The following is a 26,855-nucleotide window of genomic DNA, read 5'->3' as shown; positions in this document are numbered from 1 at the left end:
AAAAGTGGACAGTTGCAATAAAAAACAATACATATACAGTATATCTATATATATTGATAGATATATATTAATTAATAGTAGAAATATTTACCCGGATGTTTCAAAATAGAAATGTTATGATGTGAACTTCCCCTTGACGAAAGCAAGTCCAATAAATGCAAGAGTGAGATTCCTTAGCTGACAAGCGTCACTTTATTCTTATTTTTTTTAAATTGAATAAATCGTACAAATTCTGAGGACAAGAGAACCGTAAGAAGCCATTGAGATGAAATGTGAGCGATTTAATAACCATTCATCGGATTGATTTTAAACTCCATCGGGGGACAAATCACCACGTGGAGATGGAATCGAGCGCCGCTGTTTGCACTTTGTCTTTGTCTACCTTGACCGTCGCGCGCTCTTTGAATTTGGATCCGTTTTAACACGCGTGCCTTACACACGCGACTGCGAAAGATCAATGCCCTCCGTGGCACGGAGAAAACGATCGGCAGCTTGCGTAAATTCAAAACGCGTACCTTCGTGGCTGGTTTCCAGTTCAATCTCTCCGCCGTAGCTGCCGTAGCCGCCGGCGGTTCGAGCCCTGACCCGGAACACGTAGGTGGTGCCCGGTTTCAATCCGTCCACTGTCATCATGGTGGAGCGAGTTTTCAAAACGGTGTAGTTTTGCTCCCGCTGGTTCTGAAGCAGAGATCATAAAAGAAGTCAAGTGAATAAACGTCATACTGAAGAGATAAAAGGCACTTATTTATTTATTCATCATGTTCGTTCTTAAAGACGGCCGATTCGACGCTCGGAAGAGTATGCAGTCAAGTTTTGCTGTTCTTCAGTTCATGATTGGATCGGATGGCGTTCCTGTGGGTGTATGTCGACGGAGGGCTGACTAACGAAGACGTGCGTCTGTTAGTCGGAACCCTGCAGAGAGGTTACTCATTCTCAAATGGAAGAGGCTCTTCGGCATGGATTAAGACGATTTCATGACTAATGCAAGCCGTCACCCATACACACACGCTCAAAAGCGCCGAGGCTTAATTTCATCACCTCGACGACGTTTTACCAGATTTGTCCAACAGATGTGTGAGTAATTGACATGCCGGGAGCCGCGGGAGAGGAGCGAGTCCGATATGCCCTTCGGCTAAAACACACAGCCAATAAGTCCAACGAGAGAGACGAACGTGTTTGCTTTCGCGAATCCTGCGACCGGCGTTCAAGACGACACCTTCCATATGCAGTCGGCGCTAATAAGCAAGAAAAATGTGACCACGTTTGTTAAAATGGATAAGCGCGGATAATTTCGCAGCCGTTTTAAAAAATGCATCTATTTATTTTTTTGAACTATTTTTGACATTGACGTTTACTAGTAGGCGGTCCAACGGTTAGCGCGTCGACCTCACAGTGCAGAGGTACCGGGTTCAATTCCAGATCCGGCCTCCCTGTCTGGAGTTTGCATGTCCGGGTCTGCGTGGGTTTTCTCAGGGTATTCCGGTTCCCTCCCACATTCCAAAAACATGCATGGCAAACTGATTGAACATTCCAAATTGTCCCTCGGTGTGAGTGTGGGCGCGGATGGTTGTTCGTGTCTGTGTGCCCTGCGATTGGCTGGCAACCGGTTCAGGGTGTCCCCCGCCTACTGCCTGAAGACGGCTGGGATAGGCTCCAGCACGCCCCGCCACCCTTGTGAGGGTAAAGCGGATCAGAAAATGGATGGTTGGACGTTTACTAGTATGGGGAAAAAGTACAGCCCTGTTAAAATGCCAAGAAAAAAGATACACAGGTAAAGGCAACCTTTTAAAAAGCATTTTTTTCTCTCACCTTCTCGTAGTAGATGACCTCATACTCCACGATCACACCTTTGGGTCTCTGTGGGCCTTGCCAGGCCAATGTCACGCTGTCCTTGCTGCGCCTCTCTTTCAACACAACGCTCACTGCAGGAAAAGGAAAGGAAAGAGAACGGGGAGGGTGAAGCTTGACGCTGAAGTGGGGAGAGAGATGTGTTAGGTGGTCCTTTTTTTTTTTTTTTTTTGCGCTGCGAAAAGCAGAGCTTGTCACATGAAACATCGTATGCTAATTGAGGGTATATTTACAAGGCGTTATTTGATATATTTTCCATTACAGAAGGTGGAATGATAAATGATCTGCTCATTATGCATGAAAATCGCAAAAACTGATCAAAATGCGTGCGAGTGTGCACGAGGGATGTGAGTGGCATGTGCGGGGCTTCTTAATGAGGGTTGCAACCTCCTACGCGCCTGTTCGTCATCACCACCCCGTCACATGCAATTCCGCCGCGCCCCTTTTCGACATATCCGCGGCCGTGTAGGATGTATACGCGATTAAAAGAAAAGTGACAGTGTGAGTGACTCATAAACGAGCAGCGGTGCAAAAGCCGTTGTTAATCACTTAAGCGTCAAGTTGTTGCTACCTTCCCATTAACTCATTCACTCCCAAAGACGTTTTTAAACGTCTTTTCAGACTTGGTCTAGAATTGGCTGGTACTGGATGAGTTAATGGAAGAAAAGCCCACATTAGTCACTGGAATAACCGAATGTGTGGCAGCCTAAATATGAGGCTTGTTCAGACAAAAAGTCAATCGCACCTTGACAATAAGTATTTGTGACTGTTGTAAAAGAAAGCCCAGTCTTTGCTCCAATCCAAAAATCGGTTGCAAAATGGCTGAATAGGAAGTGGGAGCTGCTCAGCTCTTCAGGACTTTGGTGGGTCCGTTTGGGATGTTTTCAAACACGCCGTGGAGAAATGAGACAGTAGTCGCTTTCTTTGCGCTGCAGAAGGAGTGGATGCAAATGGCCAACACGTGACTCGCCAAGTCACTCACCCGTTTGCGACGTGGTAATATTAATCACGGCTCTTCCCTTCGGGGTTGGACTTAAGTCCGACACGCCGTTCTGGCTCTCGATGATGAAACTGTAGTTTGAATCCGGTTGCAGGTCGGTGATGGCGACCGCGGCTGATGTGAGGCCAAATTGCCGCGGCACAAAGTGGACGGCGCTTCCGCAGGGCGCGCACTGTTTGCCCTCGCCGGAGCACTTTCTGCAGTGAAGGCTGTAAGTGATGTCCCCCCGTCCTCCCGTGTCCCTGGGGGACGACCACTCCAAAGTCACGCAGGTCTCGTTCACCGTGGAGATCGGGTTTTCCGGACCGGATGGGGGACCTGCCAAAGAAAAAAATAATAGATGATAACAACACAGGGAGAAGACAAAGAATATTAGAATCCATGCTAATGAATTGTAGTCCCATCGCGAGTTGCAACCAGCATGATTCGTTTGGCAGGGTTTTTATAATCAAAAAAAATGAATAAATCGAGTCTAAAAGTAGACACTTGAATGAGTGACAAACTTTGAAAAGAGGTTGTCCGGTTGTGCTTGTACGCAGTGAAATAATAAAATACGACGGTGAACGTCGACATTCGTTGATAGGCGGGATTTCATTGCCACAGTTCGGACAATAAATAATCCGCGTGATCCGTAAAAAGTGCTAGGAAAGTCAATTTCTCGCAAGTCGGGTACTGTATATCTTTTGATTTAGAAGACTTTGCATTACTCTTAATGTGAATTTATGACACATGCCAAAGTCCATTAAGTGATACGGCAATCACTCGAAAAGGTTGACACTTCATTTCAGCAAGATTTGACTTTGAACTGTTTTTACGGCTCGTAGAGGTGCTAGCCCTTTCATTATGGAAGCTCATAATCACCCCAAATCTGCTACATTTCTTAGTGACTAGCATGTGTGTGTGTGTATGTGTGCGTGTGTGTGTGTGTGTGTGTGTGTGTGTGAGTCAGTCACATTTGAGAGCTGAACCAGGAATTGCACACGCAGCGTCGGTGCCCAAAAAAAATAAAAAATAAAGACTTTTTTTTTTTTTTGCTGAAGTGTCTTGAAGTAAAGTTTGGGATCTTATCAAAATATCGTAAATAATATTACGGGAGGGGTGCTTGGTTTGGGATGATCCCAACATGAGGTTTTCAAGCGATGAACAGTGCGCAAGGAACTAGTTTAAAAAATTGAAGTGCGGATGACCGTCGAGTATGTCGACATGTCATCAGGACATGGCTGAATACGGTCCTGAGCCCTGATACCCCCCCCCCCCCCCACCCCCCGGCACTGCCTGGGCCTTCCTTGATTCGCCTTCCCCAGTGGCGAGCATCTGAGAGACACACGGGTAGGGGCTCCCAGATCGGAGTGCACGCTGCGGGATAATTGAAGCTACCTGTAAGAAATCTGTCAGCAGGGCATCCGGATGTCTCCTGCTAATTCTGTCATTTGCTTTTCTGCACCCCCCCCCCCCCCCACTTCCCTCGGCCACGCATAACTGTCCATCATCATCATTGGAGATCCCGTGCCCGACTGCAATCGCCGACTGTTCTATTCCTTTCCCGTTTGAAGTGTCATTCCACACGTCTCCCCGTAACTTATGCGTTCACCCCATTCTCCTTGTTTGATCCCATTCCCTTCTCCCCCCCCCCCTGCTCCTTCCTGCTGCCCATTTAGGGGAGCATACATATTTGAAGGAGGCATTAGTCATTTCCAACTGATAACGCCTGTCACATCTCACCTGCTACAACGATTAATGAGAGTAATCTACCATAACCTGATAATGGGTCCGCGCTTGTGAGTGTGGGCTGTGGGGTGTTTCCGTGTGGAAGGTTTGTGTTCTTCTTCGCTTTCGGTCTTTGTCATTGTGTCACTGTCCTTTCCTGCCCCCCCCCCCAACAACCCCCCGCCGTCCTCACACATCCTTCCGTCCATCTCAATCCATCTCTTTGCGTGTAGTGTTCTCGCTTCATTCGCCCCTCCGTGCTCATAGGACAGAGTTAAATTCCTTTGGCGGTGTGTGTGTGTGTGTGTGTGTGTGTGTGTGTGTGTGTGTGTGTGTGTTTGTGTGTGTGTGTGCGTGTGATAAAAAGGTCAAGAAATTTCCTACATGCTTTCAATAAGAGTATTCGCCTCATGTGTTCTCACGGCACAGTGACCTACAAGCACTCAGCCAACACGCCCGGTTGTGTTACATGTGTGTGTCAGGCGTGTCGAACAGGCAGAGCCGAAGGAAAAGGGAAACGGCACGCGCGCGGCTCGTTACAGACATAAAATTGGAACGCTGTCATGCACCGTAAATCCTTACAAAGAGCACATTACAAACAAATTAAATGGAATGTAATCCAATTGTTGGAACTTGAAGCCACAGTTTGGTGCAGGATGCTATGAAATGAACTTACATCTCTATGCGCGTGTGCGCGTGTGTGGTTATTTCTTCATATTTCGGCCAGAGCTTCACTCACGTGTGCACGCCATCGAGCGTGGATCGCCGTCGGCTCGGTAAAAGCCTTTCTCGCAAATGCACTCCGTGGCTTTCTCCTGCGGGGACGAGCTGTGAGGAGGACATTTGTTGCAGTAGGCGTCAGTGGCCGAGGCCTTGTAGGTCCCGAGTCTGCACGCTGGGGTCGAGGAGAAAGACACCGACACAAAGTTAATGGAGGAGTCAAGGTAGCCACTTAAATGCCCGGATGATGTTCGTTTAAGATCAATCACATAGACAAAGAAATGCTGCTTTAAATGTGAAAAGTGTTGCAATAACCGCCGGTTCCTATTTGGAATTGATTGATGACTAAAATAGGATTACTTACAAAAAAATACCCACGAACTATACATAACAATCAATGAGAGGCATCGGAACTCGCCGAGTTCACAAGACCGTACGCTGCATCCTTGACATTGAGAAATGGCTTCAAACCACAAGCCAAACCAAAATGGCTGCCAAAAACAACACTGATTTACCGGAGGTATTTATTGATTATATTTGTGGCTGTGATAGGTTGTTGTGATTTTGCTGTTGTATATTTTTCATTTTGTCATTGACTGTGTTATATTTTCATTATTATGAAGTTCTGCGGTGTATGGTGTCGTACCTGTATCCCGTATCTCCTTTCCGTGTAGCTAGCTAATGCTACCGCAATACTGTTTGTTTGAACGGTTCATTTTTTTATGAATCATAAATACATGAATGACTCACCATCAAAATACTAAATGATCTAAAGTAATGAAATACTCTGATATTGTCTTTTACTGTCGGTCCAATGTTATTTAATACACATTTTAATCACTATAATCATTATTTTCTCTCTCTTATTTGGCTGCGAGAACCCACTTGAACTCATTCAGTACCAGCCAATTCTAGACCAAGTCTGAAAAGACGTTTCAAAACGTCTTTGGGAGTGAATGAGTTAATGGCCAATTCAGATGATTCTATTATTTAGTCCTTGAAACGCACTGAAAGAAGAGCCAAAGGCTTGACCAAAAAAAGTGACCAAGGGTAAAAAAAAAAAAAAAAAGCGAAGTTGTGGTGCGGCAAAGGCACTCGAGAAACCGATGGCTCATACGATGTTTCGTGCAGCACCCATGGCAACGGACACGAAAACAAGAGTCTGATTTAATGCATGGTGGCATTCGGTCTTCCTACGTGAGATCTTTTTGCATCAGGCGGCAAGACCGCGGGGGTCGTGCTGTATAAAACACAGCCAGGCAGCATCACAACTGTCACTACGCTTAGATAAGCGCTGGCTCTTCAGGCTACCGGGGAGGCACAAATACAAAGCTGCAAATCCTCTGGGGGTAACATAACATGACTGTGGCTTGGCTCTGGATGCTTAGTCGTCATTTTGGGGCGGGGCATCCTGGAATAACGTTGTGCACGTTGGATTCAAGGCAGTGGAATAGACGATGCTCTTTGGTCATACACATCGTTAGACTTGACACAGATTTGATTGTATCTGCAGATATTTTGCATTTGATGCATTTTTCACATTTAATTGTTACTATGTATTGCTAATGCCTTTAGTCGTGAATTTGGCTGTTTGTGGCGCAGGCCAGTCCCACTTCCCCTTAAATAGTCGTGGTTGATATTGCTTGAGATGGGTTCATTTTTTTGATCGGATTGCTCATCGGTTGTCACTTTTTTTTCCTTTTTTTTTACTCTCTGATCAATGATCCTGACTGTGTAAAGCCTTCAATACATTTCTAGGACGAGTATTCAGATCCTTATACAGTCCCCCGGATTCCGTGTGATGAAAATGAGGGTGTCACACAACCGGCGAGTGTGCTTCTGCATATTTGTCTGCAGGATAACCGATGCTTTGGAATCCACCTGGCGCTGATTGTAATTCGATGTGCCTGACACGTGTGTTATGTGTGCTGCTAATGTGTGTGCGTGTGCGCGTGCCTGCGTAAATGCGTTTGTGTGCCTGCTGATTGCTTGTGCCACCGGTGAAGGTCACGCATTTAATCAAGGTACAATCACTCATCCCGGGAAAGCTGTAAATTATCACACTCATGCACGTCCACACACACACAAACACACACACACACACACACGCATACGCTCAACATATACACGCCCCAAAAAGATGTTTATGAAGTTTATGGAAAATGTAAAAAGTTCACCCTACCATATCATATCATGAACTTGGACATTTAAGGAGAAGGATGCACTGGTGATTTCCTGATCTCCAACAATTTGTTGAAACAAAAGTTAACAAAAGCGGTGGGTACACCACAAGAAAACATTTCGACATCTCAATAACTCATCATGTGCCCTTGAGGATCAATTACAGGTTAACGACGTCGCATGCTGTTCAGAAGTCGACTTATTGTCTGATGAGGCATGACATCCGATTTTTCTTGAAGGTTCATTGAGGTTCTGGGGGCTCATTGTTCATAACGTAGCGGTCATCAGCGTGGGATGTAGCCAAAGGACATCCACTTCTACATCTTTCTGTGACTCTTCCAGTCTCTCTGTAACGGCGACCTGCTAATGACACTGTGTAGCACTCTAAGCTCAGTGGCCACTTGTGTCTGAGAGTGTCCTTTATGAAGCATCACAATGGCACGGTAACGTTGATCTATTGGAGGTGTCGTCTTGGTCTCACGATGTCAAAATTGTGAACGGTGTGATGAGGACGACTGTTGAAACAGCAGCTCTAATTGAATCAGGACATTTATTGGTCGAATCAAACACCATTTTGTGAATTTTGCCACTAAACTCCCATTATTTTACACAACTTGTGCAAAAAGCACTGAAACAACAGTTGGACATGTGCATTCAAAAGCTTAGAGAAGCTCACATTTAAGTCGACCTGGAAAGGTTTGAATGCATTTTAGGCTCGTCTTGAAATTTCACCAGCAAGCCAAATATCCCTCCCTTTTTTTTGTAAGTAGTTTATATGCAAGGCAGTAGTAGTTAACCTGCAGAGAAAGAGAGAGACGGAAATGTGGCCTCAAAGCGGTGTGATTTCTCAAAAGTGGAGCTTAAGCTCTTCCATCTGGATGCTGCGCTCGCTCGTGAACAGAAAGTATTTTTAGGCAAAACATTCATCATATTGGGAGCAAGGTCCACCAGCGCAATCCCCTGAAGACCTGCGGGAACGCTGGAACGGGAGACGTGCTGCCGGTAAAAAAAAAGAAATAAAATAATCAGGAAAACAAAAATAAAGGCGAGGTCAGTGGAGGGAAGGACGGGAAGTGCGTATTCTCAAAGGGAGGACTTTGTGGCCTCTTTCCTCCTTGCCGTCATCTTCCAAGAGAATGGCTACCCGTGCGCTATCCCGTGTGGATGCCTTTGGCTGAGCTCTAGAAGTAGGGTGGGCTAGCGACTATTCTCCAAGGGGGGGGGGGGGGGTCCTCATCCGGAGCGTCCTTGCTCTTGCCAAGCCTGGCGTCCCAACACTGCCCGATCAAAGTCTGTGTAAAAACTTGGCGTCTTCGAGGAGCGCTTTGCCCTCCCAATTCTTTCTTTCTTTTTTTTTTTTTTTTGCCTCGCCGCTGCTACTTTATGTCTCTTCCACAGAGCCTCGTCTTTCTTTCCGTCGCTCCCTGACGGGGGTTCCCTTCTGATTCATGTCAGATACGAAAAGACAGACGCACAAAAACAACCTAGCGCGCAAAAAGAGTCGCCCTCGAGACTAGAAGGTAAAGCCACGAAAATCATGTGAAGCGATGCTGTGGAGCGATGAGAATTCCAAATTTGCATTTGCAACAGGAGAGCACAGATCAGAAGGAACATGAATGATAAGAGATGTGACACGATCTAACGCAGGCCGTTTGAGGGCCCTGACTATGGAGAAATGCAGCGAGGCATGCTGGGAAAGTCCTTCTTCTTCTTGTCAATTTCGAATGCTGCTGACAAGAGTTGCATTATCGCTAGCCACCGGGAAATGTTCAGCATTGACGCACTGAAATATGGATGGAAGCCTAATGGAAAGCCATTTCATAAATTTTAACGAAATGAATCTTTGTTCATCCTGCCATAGCCTCCACGTTCAGTTTCGTTCATTTGGGGATTCATAGAATTGGGACGATTTTTAGGAATCGCCATGAATTCTCAAACTTCGATGATTTCAATCGCATCACCATATTTTCCACACAAAAAGGCGCGCCGGATTATGAGGCGCACCTTCAATGAATGGCCTATTTTGTCTTTTTTTTTCGTACATTGGGCGCACCGCGTTATAAGATGCAATCTACAATGCATCCACTAGATGGAGCTACACTCAAGGAAACACCAACAGAACGATCAGATATCAGTAAAAGTTATTTATAAAGCAACGCAACACGGTTCACTTAACCAATAGCAAGTTACAACAGTGACGAGTTCACGTTGAACTCTCTTGCCGCCGCTCTATTTCTGTGTTCAACTGCGTAACCCGATCGCCTTAAGTTTGAATTCTGCGTTGTAAGCATGTCTCTAGCAAGGAGCCATTTTGGGGTTGAAATATTACCGTGATGATCATACACAAGGCGCATCGGATTTGAAGGCGCCCCGTGAGTTTTTAAGAAAATGGAAGGCTTTTAGGTGCGCCTCTTAGTGCGGAAAATACGGTAATAACCAAAACAGGTAGCTAGTAACTGTAAGAAGACATTTTCAACGAGCCCTCCCAAATTTGCGCATCGCTTACATCAGTGGTTCCCAACCAGTGTGCCGTGAGAGTTCAAATGGTGCGCCACGGTGCACAACCGAGAGTGACAGAAAGACCAAATAAATGATCTCCTATTAGATGGCAAAAATAGTATGAAATTGACATATCTATCCTCGATGGGTGACAATTTTGTTTGGTGGTGTGCCATGCGATTTTTTTTTTTTAATGCTAAAAAAAAAAAAGTGCCGTGGCTCAATAAAGTTTGGGAATCACCGGCTTACATTCCGTATTCTATTTCTATGCCGTTGACACTTCCAATGCCATCCTGCCCGCACGCTCGCCAAGTGACGTCAGATCATTTCTGACTGTCCCAAATGTTGCTGCGGCTGGCGTAATTGCTAATTAGGGCATCACCCATGTGACAAGCTCTTGTGCCAGTAAACACCCAACGATTTTCTTTTTTTGTGAGATGAGCGGCCGTGTGCGGATGCGGCGGCACGGGTGTGTTTCTTCGAACGACAAAGGATGGCCTCATATCCAGTGTCTGGTTAAATATTTATCTGGTCACCAGAGAGACTCTCCGTATTTATGCCAATCGATAGCTCTTAGATATGATGTAGCAGAGCTACTCAGGACACCCACGCTCTGATTGAGGAGTGGGGGGGACAGCCCGGCTGTCTCCACTGGACCCACACGACTCTGTGAGCAGTTTGAAGGGAAAAAAAAAAAAGATTTTGTCATTTTCTCCAGAGCTCTCCCAACATGTTAAATTTACTTCTACAGGACGGTGGACGAGAGTTTAGCACGTCTGGCTCACATTTCTGAGAACGGTGGTTTGAATCCGGGATCCGGACTTCCTGTTTGGAGTTTGCATGTTCTCCCCATGCGTGCGTGTTTTTTTTTTTTTCTTTTCAGGTATTCTGACTTCCTCTGGTCATCCCCCAAAATGCATGTTAGCTTCTCTGAAGACTCTTAAGTTGTCGTTTAGGTATAGCACAAGAGACATATTTTGAAGTTGTAAATTCTAAGTTTGACAAAGATGAAACCAGAGTGCATTTGTCAAACCTCCCCGAAACCCAATTTCTTTGAAATTATAAAGCTACTCCGTGTCAGGGGACATCTGGGGGTACTTAAAAACCAGCGGAATGCCGTTTAAACATATTCGCTGGAAAAAAAAGGTGATGAAATGTCAGTTTTTGCTTGTTCCGCTGCTCTCGGGTTAATATTGCTTTTGCTTGATAAATGACTGTAAATGTTATTAACTTCCTATCACGGGTTTCTCGGCAAGTCACTTTGCAGTTGTGTTTATTAGTTCAAGTTGAATGAGGCCGGGGAACGGGATCGTTTTAATTATTGCCTTTTCAATATTCTTCACAGTTGTTCATATTTATTCTCGGTTTTATGAGAACCGCTAGCTTGACATTAAATGAGAGTGTTTAGTATTGTTATAAAAGTTTATTGGGGAACACGCATTCGCCATTTAATATCCCAAAATGAATAACAAATGAACGGGATTACAAAGCGTTCCAATTGATTAAAAATCAAACAAACGTAGATGTCTTGAAAACCGTATCGAATTTAATCTGCATGCAGTAACACCTTCAATGTGTTTTCGCAGGGGGTGCTACCCCGGTCGTTTTGGAGGATAATGTGCACGTTGGTTCAAAATTTCCACACGGAGACGCGTAGCTGCATCATGGACTTTTTGACTGTCTGTTCAAACCTGTCAAAATGGCAATTTGACGAACAACAATTTGCAGCGGGAGCACAACTTTTCAATTACCCTTTGCTAAAATATCCTGTCAAGATATGAACACAAATAGTAACTGATACATAATTAGGTTGATCGTGCACCTGCTTGATTTATAAGCAAATGTTGAAACTCACAAAAACACAAAGCCAATACCTCACGGTCAATGCTTTCTAATTACATTCCAAACAGGTGGTCGCTGAGACTGTGTGCTCTCTTGTCTGCTCCAGACTCTGGCGCTAGTTAGTCTGTTAATTGCTCCTTTCCTGGCCCTCGACGACAATCAGTTCAAGGCAAACATTGGCTCGCCATCAGGTTTGGCACAAAGCTCTGAGAAGGGAGAAAAGTGCGCGTGTATGTGCATATATATGTGTGTGTGTGTGTGCGTGTGTGTGTGCGTGTGTGTGTGGTTTGGAGCTGCCGGGTGGGCATGGAGTGTACTGAGTGCGTGACAAAAAGTGTACGTATATGTGTGTATGTATCCTTTTGAGAGGGCTGTTGTGTAAAGCCCGGTGGCCCCCCAGGAGATGAGCTCTATAATGGTCACCATGGCAACGGGCTTTCTGGACGCAACCTTCCTAGTACCCCTTGAGTGCCACAGCTCCTGAAGCAAAAGTAGCAGTGTGTGTGTGTGTGTGTGTGTGGGCTATCCGGGCGTCAGTTTAGGCCCGTCACTTAAAAATTGATCCATCAAACGTCAGTGGAGAAATGTGACGAGATCAAACGTGGCATCCTTCACGGCCACGAGGGTCGCATCTGTGCGGGTGCTTGTGCTCAAGCGCATATTGCCGTGAAAGGTGTTTGACACGTCTTCGTGCTCAACAAACTTGGGTGGGTGGGGGGGGGGGGATCATGCTAATGATCACAACTCGGGGCTTCTCGGCGATTTGCAGATCGCGAAAGACGGAAAAGTCGGCGTGCGGCAAGCGGCGCAGGAATGTGCCCTTTTGCGACGACATGCCGGCTGGCTGCATGACGCCGTGTTTGTGTGGGGAAGAAGAGATGTCAAGTGCTCTGCTGAGAGTAACGCTCATCTCTATTTTTAACCGCATAATGCCTCGTAGGATGCTCACACCGGCGCTTTTCATCCCTCGGACCAATTAGATTTCTCGTGCTAAAGGGATTGTGTTATCTTTAACCTTCAATTGCAAACATTTTCCATAGGTTGCATCATCTGCAAGGAGTGAGGCAGGATACAATTCAGGGCCACGTATTTGCGGCTGCACATAAAAAAAAAAAATCATTTCAACCCCGGATGCCGTGTGACGTGGGAAATGATTCACTTTTACGTCATTTGTCAGAAAATAATTTATTTACGCCGTATGACGCTGCTTTATCTATTTATGCCAATGACTTCTAGTGATCGGAAGGCATTTAACCCTTTCGTGCACAAATAATGATAACCTGTAACCTGATAAGCTGTCCACTGTCGTGACCACCGTCCCTGAAAGAACGTAGGTTGCTATGATAAGTTTGGACTTCAAGTTTGATGTGGCTAAAAAGATTAGCCCAGATATCGTCGAAAAAATGTATAGATGTTGCAATTATGTCATTGATATTCAAGTCTGTATAGTATAACCAAATCCTTTGTAGTTTACAATTTAGTTTGGTGGGGTGTTGTGTGAAGCGGCGATGGCCGTATGGCATCAATTAAGTGAAACCAGCAAGAGGTTTGTGTGCGTGTGTGTGTGTGTGTGTACGTGCGGAAAGTTGCGAGCGACACCTCATCACGCACACCCTCTCGGTCTTTCGGGCTCCTTATGACTTCCCCTACTCGCGCGTTCGGACCGGATATGAAACGCTTGATGATGTCCAAGCGCATGAAGTGCACGAGTCGCCCGTGGGTGTCCTCAATGTAGCCGTCCAATTACCGAGAGCGGTGGAGGGGAACCGCCGGATGAAGCTTGTCCCTCCTCCTCCTCCTCCTTCTGTCCATCTCTGTCTTTCATCTCTGATGCCGCTACTCTGTTTTTCCCCTCGACATGTCTCTGTTTGCCCTCCTGTCTATTTTTTATTTTTTTTAATGTTCTCTCCTTGCCGCCCCTTTCGATTCGTTATGCGCGTGTGTTTGCGCGCGGGGGTTGATGTGTGTGTGTGTGTGTGTGTGTGAGTTTCTCTTATTTCCCAGTGGACTGTCTGTCATACGTTGACCCCGACCTTCCTCAGAGCTCCTGCACAAATATTTACCCTCCCGCTGACAGGGACACACACACGCACACACACGCACGCACAGAAAGCTCCATTTGAGTACAATTAAAGCAACCTCCCACGCCATACGTGCACATGCCTGGCTGGCAGTAATCCAAGCGGATGGCTCACTAATTTCAAGTCGAGGTGATTATCCAAGAGTCCCAAAAAAATAGAAAAAAAAAAAGGATGAAATACATGCCAGGTGTGTGCATGTGTGTGTGTGTGTCCGTGAGTGAGGGGTCATGGGCGATAGGCGAGCAAAGGAAGGAAGAAAGAGAACCTGACAGGCCCACAGGAGAAGTCTGGTGGGAGTTTGCTTCTCAGTCTGAATAGCTTATTCTCCCGTCTGTTCCTTTTCCAAAGCTTCACCTTTCCCATTTTGAATGGAAGCGGACAGATCCCGTCTCCCGCACCCGCACGCGCACAGCTCACGTTAACGTCATGGAGGCACACGATGTCGTGGAAAGAAAATGAACCGACGCGTTTCTCGTCTCCCGTGATGCAAAAAAAAAGTCATCGGGGCCCCTCGCGTCCAGCCGAGTGTGAGTGGACGGCGCCGCGCGCGTCCTCTCCTCACCGCGGTTATTTTCAGTTCGGCGCGCTCAATAATTCATCCTCTCGAAGGCGCGCGAGCCCCCGTGTCCGATTCTCGGAAACGCAGCGCGGACGTGAAAACGCACCCACAAGCGCGCAACACCCGTCAGGCGCGACAAGGCTGACTTCTCGCACGTAACATTGATGACGCCAAAAGGGAAAGCGGCTCCACTCGAAGCGGGTTTGCCATCAAAGCTTTCGTTCAGCACCATGCAAAGAAGTCAAGCGGGTGTCACGGATGAGCTCCTTGATGTCTATTTTGGAGCTTTATAAGCGACAAATAACGTGTGCGCGTCTACAAAACAACTCCATGTTGGTCAGCTTACGATGCAGCCTTGAAGGATTACAACAGAAGAAACTCACTGATTCACAAGAGCTTTGCGTCCACTTTATAGTGTGAACGCGGAGAGCCAAGGACTCACGTCTGTAAATCTGCAACAATCAAAAAAAAACAACAAATCTATATTTTAGTTTAGTGGTCCTTTGACTGAGGAGTTGAATTCATTCTGTGAGCATTATCTCATAACACTCAAGGCCGAATTCACAAAGCAAGAATTGCGGCCGCTGATAGCCGATATATTCAAAATATCGGAGCGGTGTCATATTTGGGGTGGGGGGGGGCGTCATTTTGGAAGAAATTGATGGTGTTAGTTAATTAGATGTTGATGAATGAAGCTCATTTGCATAAAGGTGGGCAATTTCTCTGCCAAATATATGCATATACCCTTATCTAAATCCGGGCAAATATCGCCGACACGCCGAGACACATTCCGCTCGGCAGCTCAGTTAGCGAAGCGTTTCACCATCTGCAAGGTGAATCCGTTTGCTCGATTTTTACCGCTTAGCGCCACGCGATCGATATGCAATTTTCTGTCTCCGTCGAAGTGAACGGAAATAGAGTGAAACCGTTCCAGCATTTGCGCTGTTTCTGGTTTGTGCACCTTCGTTTCATTCAGACACGGAGACATACAGTACACACAGTTTGGGAGCTACGAATTCACGACTCGTGACGTTTGGCGGGTGTCGCCGTTCCAGAACTCATTTGTCTGTGCGCCGTTGTTTATATTGTACAATGTAAATTTTTTTCCTTGTCTTGTTCAGTCCCGTCTCTCAGTATCGGCAGAAAACGTATGACGAAGTTTGTATCCGATGCCATTTATTTCTGTATTGATACACGTATCAACATTTTACTTGGAGCCGATGGGAAGGATTTTCTCATGGGCGGGTAGAAAAGAGAAGCAACTGCTTCCCTGAAAAGTGCATTTCAGAACACAAAAGTCCAGAAGCTATGATAAGTGCCGGTAGGTGGCTACGTCATTTGAGGAAATTGAAAAATTCCTCTGTCTCAAAGCTGTGCAATAATACTCGAGCCGTCGCGGACGAGAAAAGCCGCTTGCGCCCTCAGATGCCGAACGGAATGGCTCCCCGATCGGCACTCTTGGCCTTCGCCTCCGCTGCTGACTTTGCGCTGCCATGACACGCGCCGCAGTTACTTGGTGGGCGCTGACTGAACATCGCAGTCGTCAATCTGTTCCGCCAATCAGCTGGTTGTCAAGAGTTGGGTCGGTGCCGGCTACTCACACGACGAGAGCCTCAACAAATTGGACTTTGACCGCTACTACATTGGTATGTCATGTTCGGTGCCGGTTAACGCCGGCCCGGTCTTTGTGGCGGACCGATCGTACATCTGGAAGCCATTCATGAACTACAATGAGAGGGAGGGGACAAAGGGAAGGGGGGGGGGGGAGGGTCAATGGCCGCCTTCCTGTGTCTCTGCTTCCTGCTGGCTTGTCAGGCGCTGGCATCTTGAAAAGAGCCTTTAGATCTTAAATGGAGCAAACCTCAAACTGACTCCACGCTACAGAAATGTGCGCTTGTTTAACTCACTGGAACTCAGCAGCGTTATGAATCGCAGCCAATTAATGGCGACTGTACCCAGAGGAGTCTCCCCCCATCTTTAGGGGGGGGGGCAAAGCTATATTAAGGCACCAGGAGATGGAAACACACGTGTTAACTGTTTCCCAATCCGTGTCCCGCTTTTGCCAGTTCGCTCACGGCCCGGCCCGCTGCTCGAGACAAAGCCGAGGTGAGCCGCAGTGCTCTTGCCATCGCTTTTGGTCCCCCCCCCGCCCCCCCCCCCCCCTCCCGACACCGCGCTCGAGCGAGGCAGGTGATCCGCCACGGCGAAAGAGGATGTCAGCTTTCGAGGCGCCGTGTAATTGGACATTGTCCGCATCAATGCCACACGGCTATGTAGATGGCCACTATTGTGCGGTGAGAGTAGCGTGAGCGCCCAAAGCCTTTGTAACCACGTGCGTCATTTGTTCAAACACAAAGGAAGGGGGGGGGATGAGAAACGGGGAGAGAGGAATGTCGGATTGAGGTGAGGCGCGCATGTAGAAAAGGGGAGATAAAGGCAAAATGAAGAGCGGGATTATTGTGGAAAGTGTTGGCAGACAGATAAAGCGGGTTGTGAAGAGGGTGTACGGACAGGCAGACGATTGAGAGATGGCGAGACGTTTCTTGTTCCGTTTTTTTGGAACGCGTCGCTTATCAATTAATTAATCAATCAAAGGTTTTGGCTAAAGTCTTGCGTTACACAATCGTAATTTTGCCGACATTCTGGACAACTCTGTGCCTCGAGCTTTTTGCGTGAACACATGGGGGGGGGGGGGATGAAATCACTTCTTGTTCTGCTTGATGGATGGATAAAATTCCCATGAACGCACCTCACAAGTCATCCAGCTGCAAACATGGGGGGACTCCAGGTCATGACTGAGATGGATCATTATGGAAAATTATAGTTGGCCACTCTTTGCGACACACCAAGACAAAATTTGCTTTTCTTTCTCTTTGATTTAGACTTTCCCCCTTTTTCGGTTTTGAATGTGCAATCGCACATTGTGCAGACGCTCCGTCGACTGTTTTTGGCACTTGTGGCCTCGACATTCATCGGCGGAGGATATTGGACTTAGTTTCGCGGCATGGATGGATCAGCCCCGTTTTTGTTGAGAGGAAAATGTCGGAACTTTTGGACTGTCGCCACCTGACGGCGATGGTACGGCTGCAGGGCGCGTGTGGTTTTCAACCTTAACGGGTATCATTTTTGCAACAGCCCCGTTTTTTTTATCTTTTTTTTTTCTGTTGCCTCGGCTGGACGGCTACGAGCGCTGACGCTACGAGGAGGCAGATGCTGTTTATGGTCTCAAGGTGACCAGCTCGCCGATGCATAGATTCCGCTTTTGCCTCTGTTCTATCAACAGCTTCATACATGCCCAACAAGAGAGAATAAAACTGCACCACCTGAATGCGAAGCGTCGCTGTGATGCGAGTCATACTGTCATATGAACAGAAAAAATGTTTTTGCCTTTATCCCTCATGAAAATGAGTTGCCCAAACCCCGCACACTGCCCGACAGTTCAGTCAGTGCGTAGCAGGCCTTACACTTTCAACAACTTAAGGCCACAATGCCCCAAGTTGTGAGAAAACACACACACACACAAGAGCTCCTTGACTTGCTGTTTAAATCTTTTTTGTTGCCGCCCCCTCCCATCCTCCTTTTTTACCTTCAAGCTCGCTCAAGCTCCCCCAGCTGCCGTCAAAAGAGGAGCGTAGAAACCAAAGAACAGCATGTGTGTGAACATGGAAAGGGGGTGTGTGGGGCGAGGGCGTTGACCTTCAAACGTCTGTGCGCAGTGAACACAAAATTGCTCACTTTACCGAGCAAACACACACGCACACACACACACACACACACACACACACACACACACACACACGTGCAGCTAGTGGGATGGAGACAGACTTCAGGTTCTGTGTGGGTGAGGCAATGAAGTGAAGCAGGTTCCCTACTGTGCTTTCCACACACACACATACACGCACGCCTGTAAATGAGCTGGATCTCTTTTACAGGTGTAAAGATGAGCCTTTCTCTACATCTGTTCTTTGCTAAAACCTTTCATTGTGAAGAGAGCCTGGAATCCTCCGATGAGATATGACGTGGACCGCGCGCCTGCGTCTGCGCGTGCGTCTTGGCGTGCGTGTGCATGTGCACGCACGGGCCTTTTAAGTGCACTCGCTTTCATCTTGTGCATCTAAGGGCCTATCTTGATTAAAGCCTGACTGAATCCATGTCTTATAACCTCTAGCTTGTCGCTTTTCCTTTTTTCTTTTTTTTTGCCAAGGTGCATAAACAGAGTTCTCTTTTCCTCCTGCTCCGTGGTCGTAGCCAAAGTCTGATTGTCCTAGCAGCTGAGAAGCAGCCCTTTGATCGCAGCCCGTCACTGAACAAACGGAAAAGCCAAATTCCACTCACAGCTTGGGCGGTTTTTCCCCCAAACTCTTCTGTAAACGACATTGTGCAGACCTCTGCGTCACCTCCCTAAAGTTATGATCTCATAGCGGCAGCCAAGCGGAATTTATGGTGTGTAAAAGTGATGTTTGCCTGACTTTTGCACATGGCCAGCCCTTAATAGGCGGGTTCTCTTTCAAGGAAGTTATGTTTTCAGAGCAGTGCTTTACCCGTTGTTTTCAACGAAACGATGAGCGCAATGGGTGAAGCGCGTGTCCAGGAGGCAACTTGCATTACTGAGAACGAATAGATGTTATTTTCAGTGATCCTATTGCGGCCGATGAGTATTTATCCCACGTTACGTCAGCTGAAAATGACGTCACAGGTCAATGGAGATGGAAAAAAAAAAGAAAAATCACATTTTCATGGGTTTGTCCATTGATCTGAACCACTGAGGCCTTTTTAACCCTTTCATGCACCCTGTAACCTGATAAAATGCCCGCTGTCGTAACCGCTGTCCCTGAAAAGGCTTAAGGTCAAATTTAGCTCTGTTTATGCGAAATCTGAAGATCAACTGTTAAATTAAGATTCAGATTGTGGAGCGCTTGGCAGAAGAGTCACATGGAAAATCCCATTGAACGTGTTTACATGCTTCCCGGTAATGTTTCTGTCAAATCGCAACAGATCAGATCGCATTGTCATTTGCGGTGCTTGTGTAGGATCCTATAACACTTTGTTCCCTTGGTTCATAGCAAATCGTAGCTCCTGTGCTCTTAATGTCCCAGATGGGAGATGATTTTCAGGTGACAAACGACCAAGCCTTGGCAGCGGTCCCAATGCCCTGGGTCTGAGTGTGATTTTATAATGTCCTAAATAGTCTAGATATCTCATTATTGCAGCACCGGACCGATGCCGATTGCGCGAGGAGAAAGCTGCTATAAATCGAGTGGCGTCTGTCTGCAACAAAAAAGGAGTGCCACGCCGAGCTTTAGTACTGCGGCATGCTGAGGAAAAGAGAGTGCGAGGAGGTCTTACGAGGTGACAGGTGTCTGTCCTGTTCCGCTCTCTTTTCTCCATCTGAGGTGGTAATTGGCGCTGTCAGGCACACAGAAGAGGACAGAACACACATGCAAACACACACTCCTGCCCTTCAACGTGTACCCCTTGGGCTTAAAGAGGTTTGAGAAGAGATTTTACCGTGCTCCCTTGCCGCCTGGCAGAAAGCAGGAGAGGGCGAAGGACCGCCAAGCGGGAATGGAGGCAGTAATGGCGAATGTATGAGAGACAAACAAGCCTGTCTGAAAGAAGTGGTGGCCTCCTGGAGTGTGCAAATGATGGTTGGAGTAGGAGTGAGTGAGGGAGAGATTTTGTAAGTCCCCGTGAAGGGACAAAGCGCATCTGTATGATTGCCCGTGATGGAGCCGCAACCTTGTTGCGCACGCGCGCCTCAGTTGACAGGCGGCACGCGTGTGAGTGATATAACACAGGTTAACATAACAGCAATTACGCAATCTCTATCTGTCTATCCAGCTAGCTAGCTAGCGAGCTGGTATTCTCAATCGAATAAAGTTACTGAATTTTATGAGCTAGCTAGCTAGCGAGCTGGTATTCTCAATCGAATAAAGTTACTGAATTTTATGAACAAAGATGGCACGGTGGAAAACAACAGTCATAAGAATGTGTAAGGACAGTGAGGGGGGGAAAAAAAGCTCGATTATAGAGAGACACCGAAGCGAGGTTAGACATAGCCTATAGAGGGGGGAGTTTGCTGGGGGGGGGGGTAGTAATTGGAGGTGTCTGCTGTTTGTCTAACACAGAAAGGCTAGTAATGATTCCATTAGCGCCTCACACCGAGAGAGAGAAAGAGAGAAAGCGACGGGGATACAAAGAGAGACGTTCGGGGTGGGGGTGGGGGGGGGGGGGGTGGGAGTCAGAGACAAACACTGAGACAAAATGAGGCAGCTCAAGGAGGAAAAAGGGGGAGATCCGCACAGAACATTAGCACGGAAAAACAATGAACGTCAGAGCAGCGAAATGGCAAAGAGGAACAAGAGAGAAGGAATTCAAAGTGGCCATTACAAGACTTGTTCACCTGCAAAATGAGAGTCACAAACGCCCGTCCATTCCCCACACCCACCCCCCCCACCCCCCAACTCTTTGTGCGAAGGCAAGCGCGAGAGGGTGATTTAAATGCATTAGCAGCGTGTGTTTTCCCAGAGGAGGACCTTTAGAATGTGTCAGGGCAGGAACATTTTGTTTAGAGCCACCATACAGGTGTGAGTGGATGCGGCAGAGCTCGGCTACCTCTCAGCGGGACCCATTAAAGCATAACGCACTGGCTAATATTTCTATGCGGCCTCTTATGTCTTTTTTTAAATGCAAGCATGGATGCGACTGCAGTGCTCAACACCCCCCTCTAAATATATATACTGTATATATTTTGATCTCTTTCTCTGAACACAATGAAATTATATTTTGTGTGTGCACATTGACAGGTGGTCAAACTCTTACCAGTTTTTTTTTTCTCCATAAGCTTTCTGACAGAGTGGACATTTTGGCTTATGCTAACAATGAATTAGCACATGGTGGGCCTTCACTTAGCGACATGATTCACTGAGCAAGCTGTTTAACGACATAGTTACCATTTCTAAAAGGGTTTTGTATCAACTGATATGTCTCTGTGACAGAGTGGACAAACTTGACTATATCCAACAAGACTCATCTCATAAAATGACAATGATAAAACATCAATTTCAATATTTATTCTGCAACTGTCCACTGGTTCGGAATGCTGTTAAAAATGTCACTACTGTACATACATCAAAGGGTATCTTCAAGGAAAAGTGACTCAATAATGACAGGGTGGATACCAATTTCAGGAAAGCCTGCAAAATGATCAATATGATTTTGAAAGTATACAATATACATGATCAAAATAACTCATTTTATCCAATAACCTAAACAAAGACAATCATGCTGGGTTCTGACGGACACTGCCAGAGTGGTAGTAATAAAGTTTATTATTGCAAAGTACAATTACAATTATATTGAAGGCACTCACCGTTAAGGTTAAGTGATCTAATTTGGACCAAAGATAAGGAAACTGGTTAAAAAATATATTGCCTTGCTACCATACAAACAAAACATCTTGGCTTACCCTAATTAAATGGGTAACGCAATAGTAGTTCAGAAATGTTATTCGGAATCCTTTTGCAAAGACTTGATCTGCTTACGCGCACACACACAAAGCTGAGCCTAATTATTCCAACCCCCCCACCACTTTTTCTTTTTTTTTGCAGTCTTTTGAATTGGATCTCATGAGATTGTGCAGGTGGTCATAATGTGTTGCCTGCTGAGTGCATGTGGGAAAATAAAAGCCTAAATTGCCCAAAATGCATTTGTGAAGTGAGTAGGTGTCAAAGGAAAACATGCCATCGATATGCTTCTAATCATCACAAGGGAATTCAAATTGTTTGGCAAGCACCCGCCCATTGTTTCCAGAATAATCACCACACAAGCAAATATGCTTTAACTTGAACTTGAACCGAAAAAAAAAAGGATTTATGGCCAACAATGGAAGCCTGCCGTCCGGTAATCTACTAACCATAAGTAATTACACAAGACAAGGGTCACATGATTCCTGCTCTTTGACCTTAGACCATCTGAGACCCCCCCCACCCCCACCCCCCTCCCTTGCAGTGACAATATACACGCACACCCACACGCATATACACAAATGCACTATGATTGAGTTAAACCTAGCTTGGGAAATTGAGCAGTGAGCATTTTAGCATGCAACATAACACTGTAGGTTTATGGCAATGTGTTCATGGGCTTCAACCCGCTAACTCAGGGGTGTCAAACTCGTTTTTGGCGTCAGCCACATTTTGGTTACCGTTTCACTTGACCCATATATAACATCTAACCATATAAAGAAGTCAAGAATAACTGTTGGTTCGACTCTTGTTTAAGTGACTATCATGAGGGGTTTGGTCACAAGAAAATGCTTGGAATATATCTCTTATTTATTACGTATAAGAATTAAAAGTGTTGGTAGACATTTTAGATAGGACCATGGTAGTTGACATCTTTGAGCTGCTTTCGCAGGCCATATAAAATGATGTGGCAGGCCAGATCTGGCCCCCGGGCCTTGCGTTTGATACCTGTGCGCTAACGAGTTCTACTTTATACTTGTAGAAGTTTTCAAAGATTATTTTCTTGGATATATATATTTTTTAATATTCGGAACAATCACTGTTAGCGAGTTAGCGTTCAGGGATTTCCGGAACATTTGGTAGCTCTGCGTTCTGTCGCATAAATGCATCGGTAGTTTTGTGTTTGCGTGTGTGTGATTGATTGACTCGCAAACTGCAAGGCCAATTGCTGTATGTGCCATAGAGTCCACCTATGTTGTGTCGGTCCTAAAAAAAAAAAAGAAGACGACTGCCGATTGAGTGTACGTTTTAACAAAGGAAAAGGGAGAGTAGGAAGTGGAATCGCTGAAATCAGCCCTCACCGAAGAAGCTCCAGACAGACGCGAAGCTCAACGGCGATTGAGATGCAGCCAGAGTTGCGACGCAATCTGTGCACATTAACAGTGTGCAGGCTGCAGTGTACAGCTTGTACTTATTCACTTGTCTCTAAGGCCCCCACTGCCAAGGTTTCAGGGTGTCTTGGCGGCCGCTTCTCGAAAAACAACCGAGATTGCATTATGTGCTCGCGTTGCAAGTTTGCGAGGATGAATATCAATGATTTTTTTTTTTCCCCCTTCCTGGAGGAAAGTGAGCCTGCGGGGACACGGTGGGAAGGCATCGATCTAATGGAGCTTCCTCTCCCCAATACATGCGGGCAAAGCAGGCAGACAAACACGGCGCACATTGCACATGCCATCTGTGGAGTTTTACGACTCAATAACCGCCTTCCTCGGGCATACCTTTTCCTCTTTCAACACACACGCACACACACACACACACACACACACACATACAGTACATCTAGCAATAAGCACTTTCTCAAACACGTTGTCAAACTGTGCTCTCCTCAGCTCAGCGGGGTAAACGAGATATTCAAGATGGACAAACACACACACGCGCACCTCTTAAATATAGGAGAAGACGCCTCAAAGCATCTCCCACAGTTCCTTCCGAGACCTGGCCGAACATTATTGAGGGAGGCTTCGCAAAGGGACGCCACACACAAACCCACACGCTTCTCAAAAGACGCCGCCATTCCTTCCTTACGCAGGAGCGAGCCAGCAGCATCCAGACACATTTTCAGACACGCACGCGGTCCACTCACGTTGGCAGATGTCCTTGTTCTCCTCGAAGCCCGGTTTACACACACACCTCCCGATTGGAACCAGCCAGCCGCCGTCTGCGCTGCAGTACATCTTGGGAACCTCAAATTCCTCGGAGGCATTCACGCAAGCTCCGTGCACCTCCACCAGGGCCGTGTCCCCCCCTGTTATGGTGTCGGGGAACTGGGCCAAATTAAGCACAGTGAGCGGACACTTCTTGTAGAAGACCCGCACCGAAACCAGAGCGATGCAAGCGCCCAGGTCCTGGAAGGCCAAGTAGAAGCCTTTTTTGCCGAGATTGCTGATGTCGCGCACTTCCGTATTGAGCTTCATCACGCGGTCGCCAACATCCACCTGGCGAGAGGAAATACGGTGCAACGCGTTACAAAAAAGCAACCGTACATCTGATTGACCAAATATTTGAACCCCTTTCAGGTACAGCGGTCACGACAGTACGCGTACGCGTGTCCTTACCTGTGTAAAGCTTTCATCTGCAGCGATAGTATCGATCTTGACGTACTGGCCTTCCTTGATGAACCACAGGTTGGCGTTGTTCGATTCGTAGTAGTACATGTTGAATGTCTGCAACAACAACAAAAATGAAAAATAAACCTTCACGTTCACTTCGACGCATTGTCGTCGAGCACTTGGGCATCCACCAGTGCACCCGATGTGAAATTTCAACCGAGCTTGCTGCCCTCTCCCCTCGGCGTTAGTCCATCCGTCTCGATAACCCGTCGCAAAACTATCGCGCGGCTCTTTGAAAAGGCCGCTCCGTCCAATCTCATCGCGTCTCCGCCACGCCTCAATCGAGAAATGCTCCGTCAGTGACTGAGCGCGAGAGACGGACACAGTGGAGTCAAAGTGAATACGGCGGAGCAGTAAAATCACAGATATGAGCCAATGGAGGCCTGTGAAAAAAATATATATATAGATATCAGGAATTACAAGTTACAAGAAGCTCCGGAGAGAGTCTCTGGGGCGTTGTTTTTTTAAGTCTTTGAAATTGGAAAGAAGAAACTGAATAGTTTTTTTTAACGCTGCAGGAAGCAAAGTCACTCAACGCGCATCTAGTAAGTCGACATAATCAAACTGATAAATGGAAGGTACCATGAGAAGCGCATATCTTGCTTTGACACAAAAAAATAAACGTGTCGTACGCGCGAGCGCAGGTTTTTTTTTTTCTCTGTAATCCGCCAACGGGATGCAAACCAACAGCATCTAAACGGGAAAACGGGAACAAATATTACGCAAAGGTCAGACCCCCTTCAATTATCTAATGAGTTGATCCAGCGGAAGGCGCGCTCAAAGATAAATTTGCTCAACTGCGTAAATGTCAGAATGTTTTCATCAGCCCATTTTCGTAAGCTTCATTATTACATTGATAAACCTCACTCGATTGCAGCAAAATGCGGCAGGAATCGTTTCAACATTATTATTTTTGTTTCTCGTGAGAGACAATCCAATTCCGACTTGCTCCAAATCCAATGCAATGCTGCGCTATTGATTGGGGGGAGGGGGGGGGGAGTGTCTCTTCACTTCAACGAGACGTCCGCAGGAGGTTGCGATGAACTCAGTGACTGGCGCCCTTGGGAGGGGACGATTTCACCACACTCACCAGTTACGACGGCCGCTCTGGTCTTAAAGTACACTTACCAGATACGAAAAGCAGCTGAACATATTTCACGGACCGCCACATTAAAAATTGGCTGACACTGTCGGAGAGTTATCGATTTGATGGAGTCAACTGATGGTAAACTACATTTTTGTTGTTTTCTTTTGTTTTGTTTTTTTAAAGAGACTTTCTAAGTTTACAAAAGGACGATTTCTCACAAATATTGTTCACAAATCTGTCAAAATCTGTGCTGAGTTGGACACTCCTTCGCCGAGCCGGGTGGCATCTCAACAATTATTGAGCATCCTTCGCCTCGCGCGGAGTTGATCAGGTTGATTGCGGCCATATACGCCAATACCTGCTCGAGGGGTGAATATTTTGGCCCCGCCAAGAACTTTGATTTTTTTTAGCTTTCAGGGATTGTGTACAGATCCTTGCAACATTCTTGATTTGTGAACAATTTCGGTGCAAAATAGCAAAAATAGAAGAACACAGACGAGATCTCCCAGCTCATATACAACGAGAGAGAACCCCCCCCCCCCCCCCGCCAAAGTGTTGCTTTTATGTTTTTGTTCGGGATGGTTTCAGGAACGAGTCGAGATTTATGAGCAAAATTTTGCTTCGGTTCACGAAAGGCTTGTGCAAGCGTTATGGCCAGTGAGCGTCAATGCACGTTACTGCTTGTGTGTGTGTGTGAGTTGACACAAACCTCTTTGCAGGTGCCAGGGACCCCCGGGAGGCTGTTGCAGTCGCGCAGGGTAAATTTGATCTCGATGTAAACCCGCTGCGCTCCTTCCCGGCTGATGTGGCGTGTCCGCAGCCAGTTGTTCTGATTGGCCTGCATGACATTGCACACCTGGTACGTCCGCATCGGCGTGTTGCGCTCGTCCATCACGCTGATCTCCTCCCACTGAAGGTAAAAGAGAAGTTGCGAGTTCAGATTCCTTTGTCGCGCTTGGAAACAACTTGACGGCATTTTATCATTTTGCAGGAAACGCACGGAGGAGAGGCGCAACCAGATCCGTCCGTCCATCACGGCGCGGATGTTGAAAACGGTCAGAACGGATGAAAGAAGCGAAACGAAGGAGGAAATACCTGAGGTAAGTGGAGGATACATAAAACGGGAATAAAGGCCTGTTTTTTTGTGTTTTTGAAAGTAATACCAAGCAGCGCAGCTTTACTTGACAGCATCAACC

At 46.6% G+C, this 26,855-nt stretch overlaps 1 protein-coding gene across 2 annotated transcripts in view; it reads right to left on the bottom strand.

Annotated features, from left to right (window-relative positions):
• The window catches only part of LOC147195266 (ephrin type-A receptor 3-like), a 76,833-nt gene that overhangs the window by 30,701 nt on the left and 19,277 nt on the right, over nucleotides 1-26,855 (bottom strand). For both annotated transcript variants that reach the window (XM_086128374.1, XM_086128373.1), the window contains exons 3-9: nucleotides 26,369-26,569; nucleotides 24,519-24,626; nucleotides 24,047-24,398; nucleotides 5,295-5,450; nucleotides 2,831-3,166; nucleotides 1,810-1,922; nucleotides 516-678 (exon numbers count right to left, since the gene is read on the bottom strand). In XM_086128374.1, coding sequence (XP_085984500.1) covers nucleotides 516-678; nucleotides 1,810-1,922; nucleotides 2,831-3,166; nucleotides 5,295-5,450; nucleotides 24,047-24,398; nucleotides 24,519-24,626; nucleotides 26,369-26,569 — 1,429 coding nt within the window. The remainder of the gene's footprint in view (nucleotides 1-515; nucleotides 679-1,809; nucleotides 1,923-2,830; nucleotides 3,167-5,294; nucleotides 5,451-24,046; nucleotides 24,399-24,518; nucleotides 24,627-26,368; nucleotides 26,570-26,855) is intronic.

Source organism: Hippocampus guttulatus, chromosome 14 (assembly GCF_054856545.1).
Source record: "Hippocampus guttulatus isolate MCC_2025c chromosome 14, RoL_Hgut_1.0, whole genome shotgun sequence".
NCBI lineage: Eukaryota > Metazoa > Chordata > Actinopteri > Syngnathiformes > Syngnathidae > Hippocampus > Hippocampus guttulatus.
Note: the sequence above shows the minus strand (reverse complement) of the source record. Positions and strands in the feature narration are given on the sequence as shown.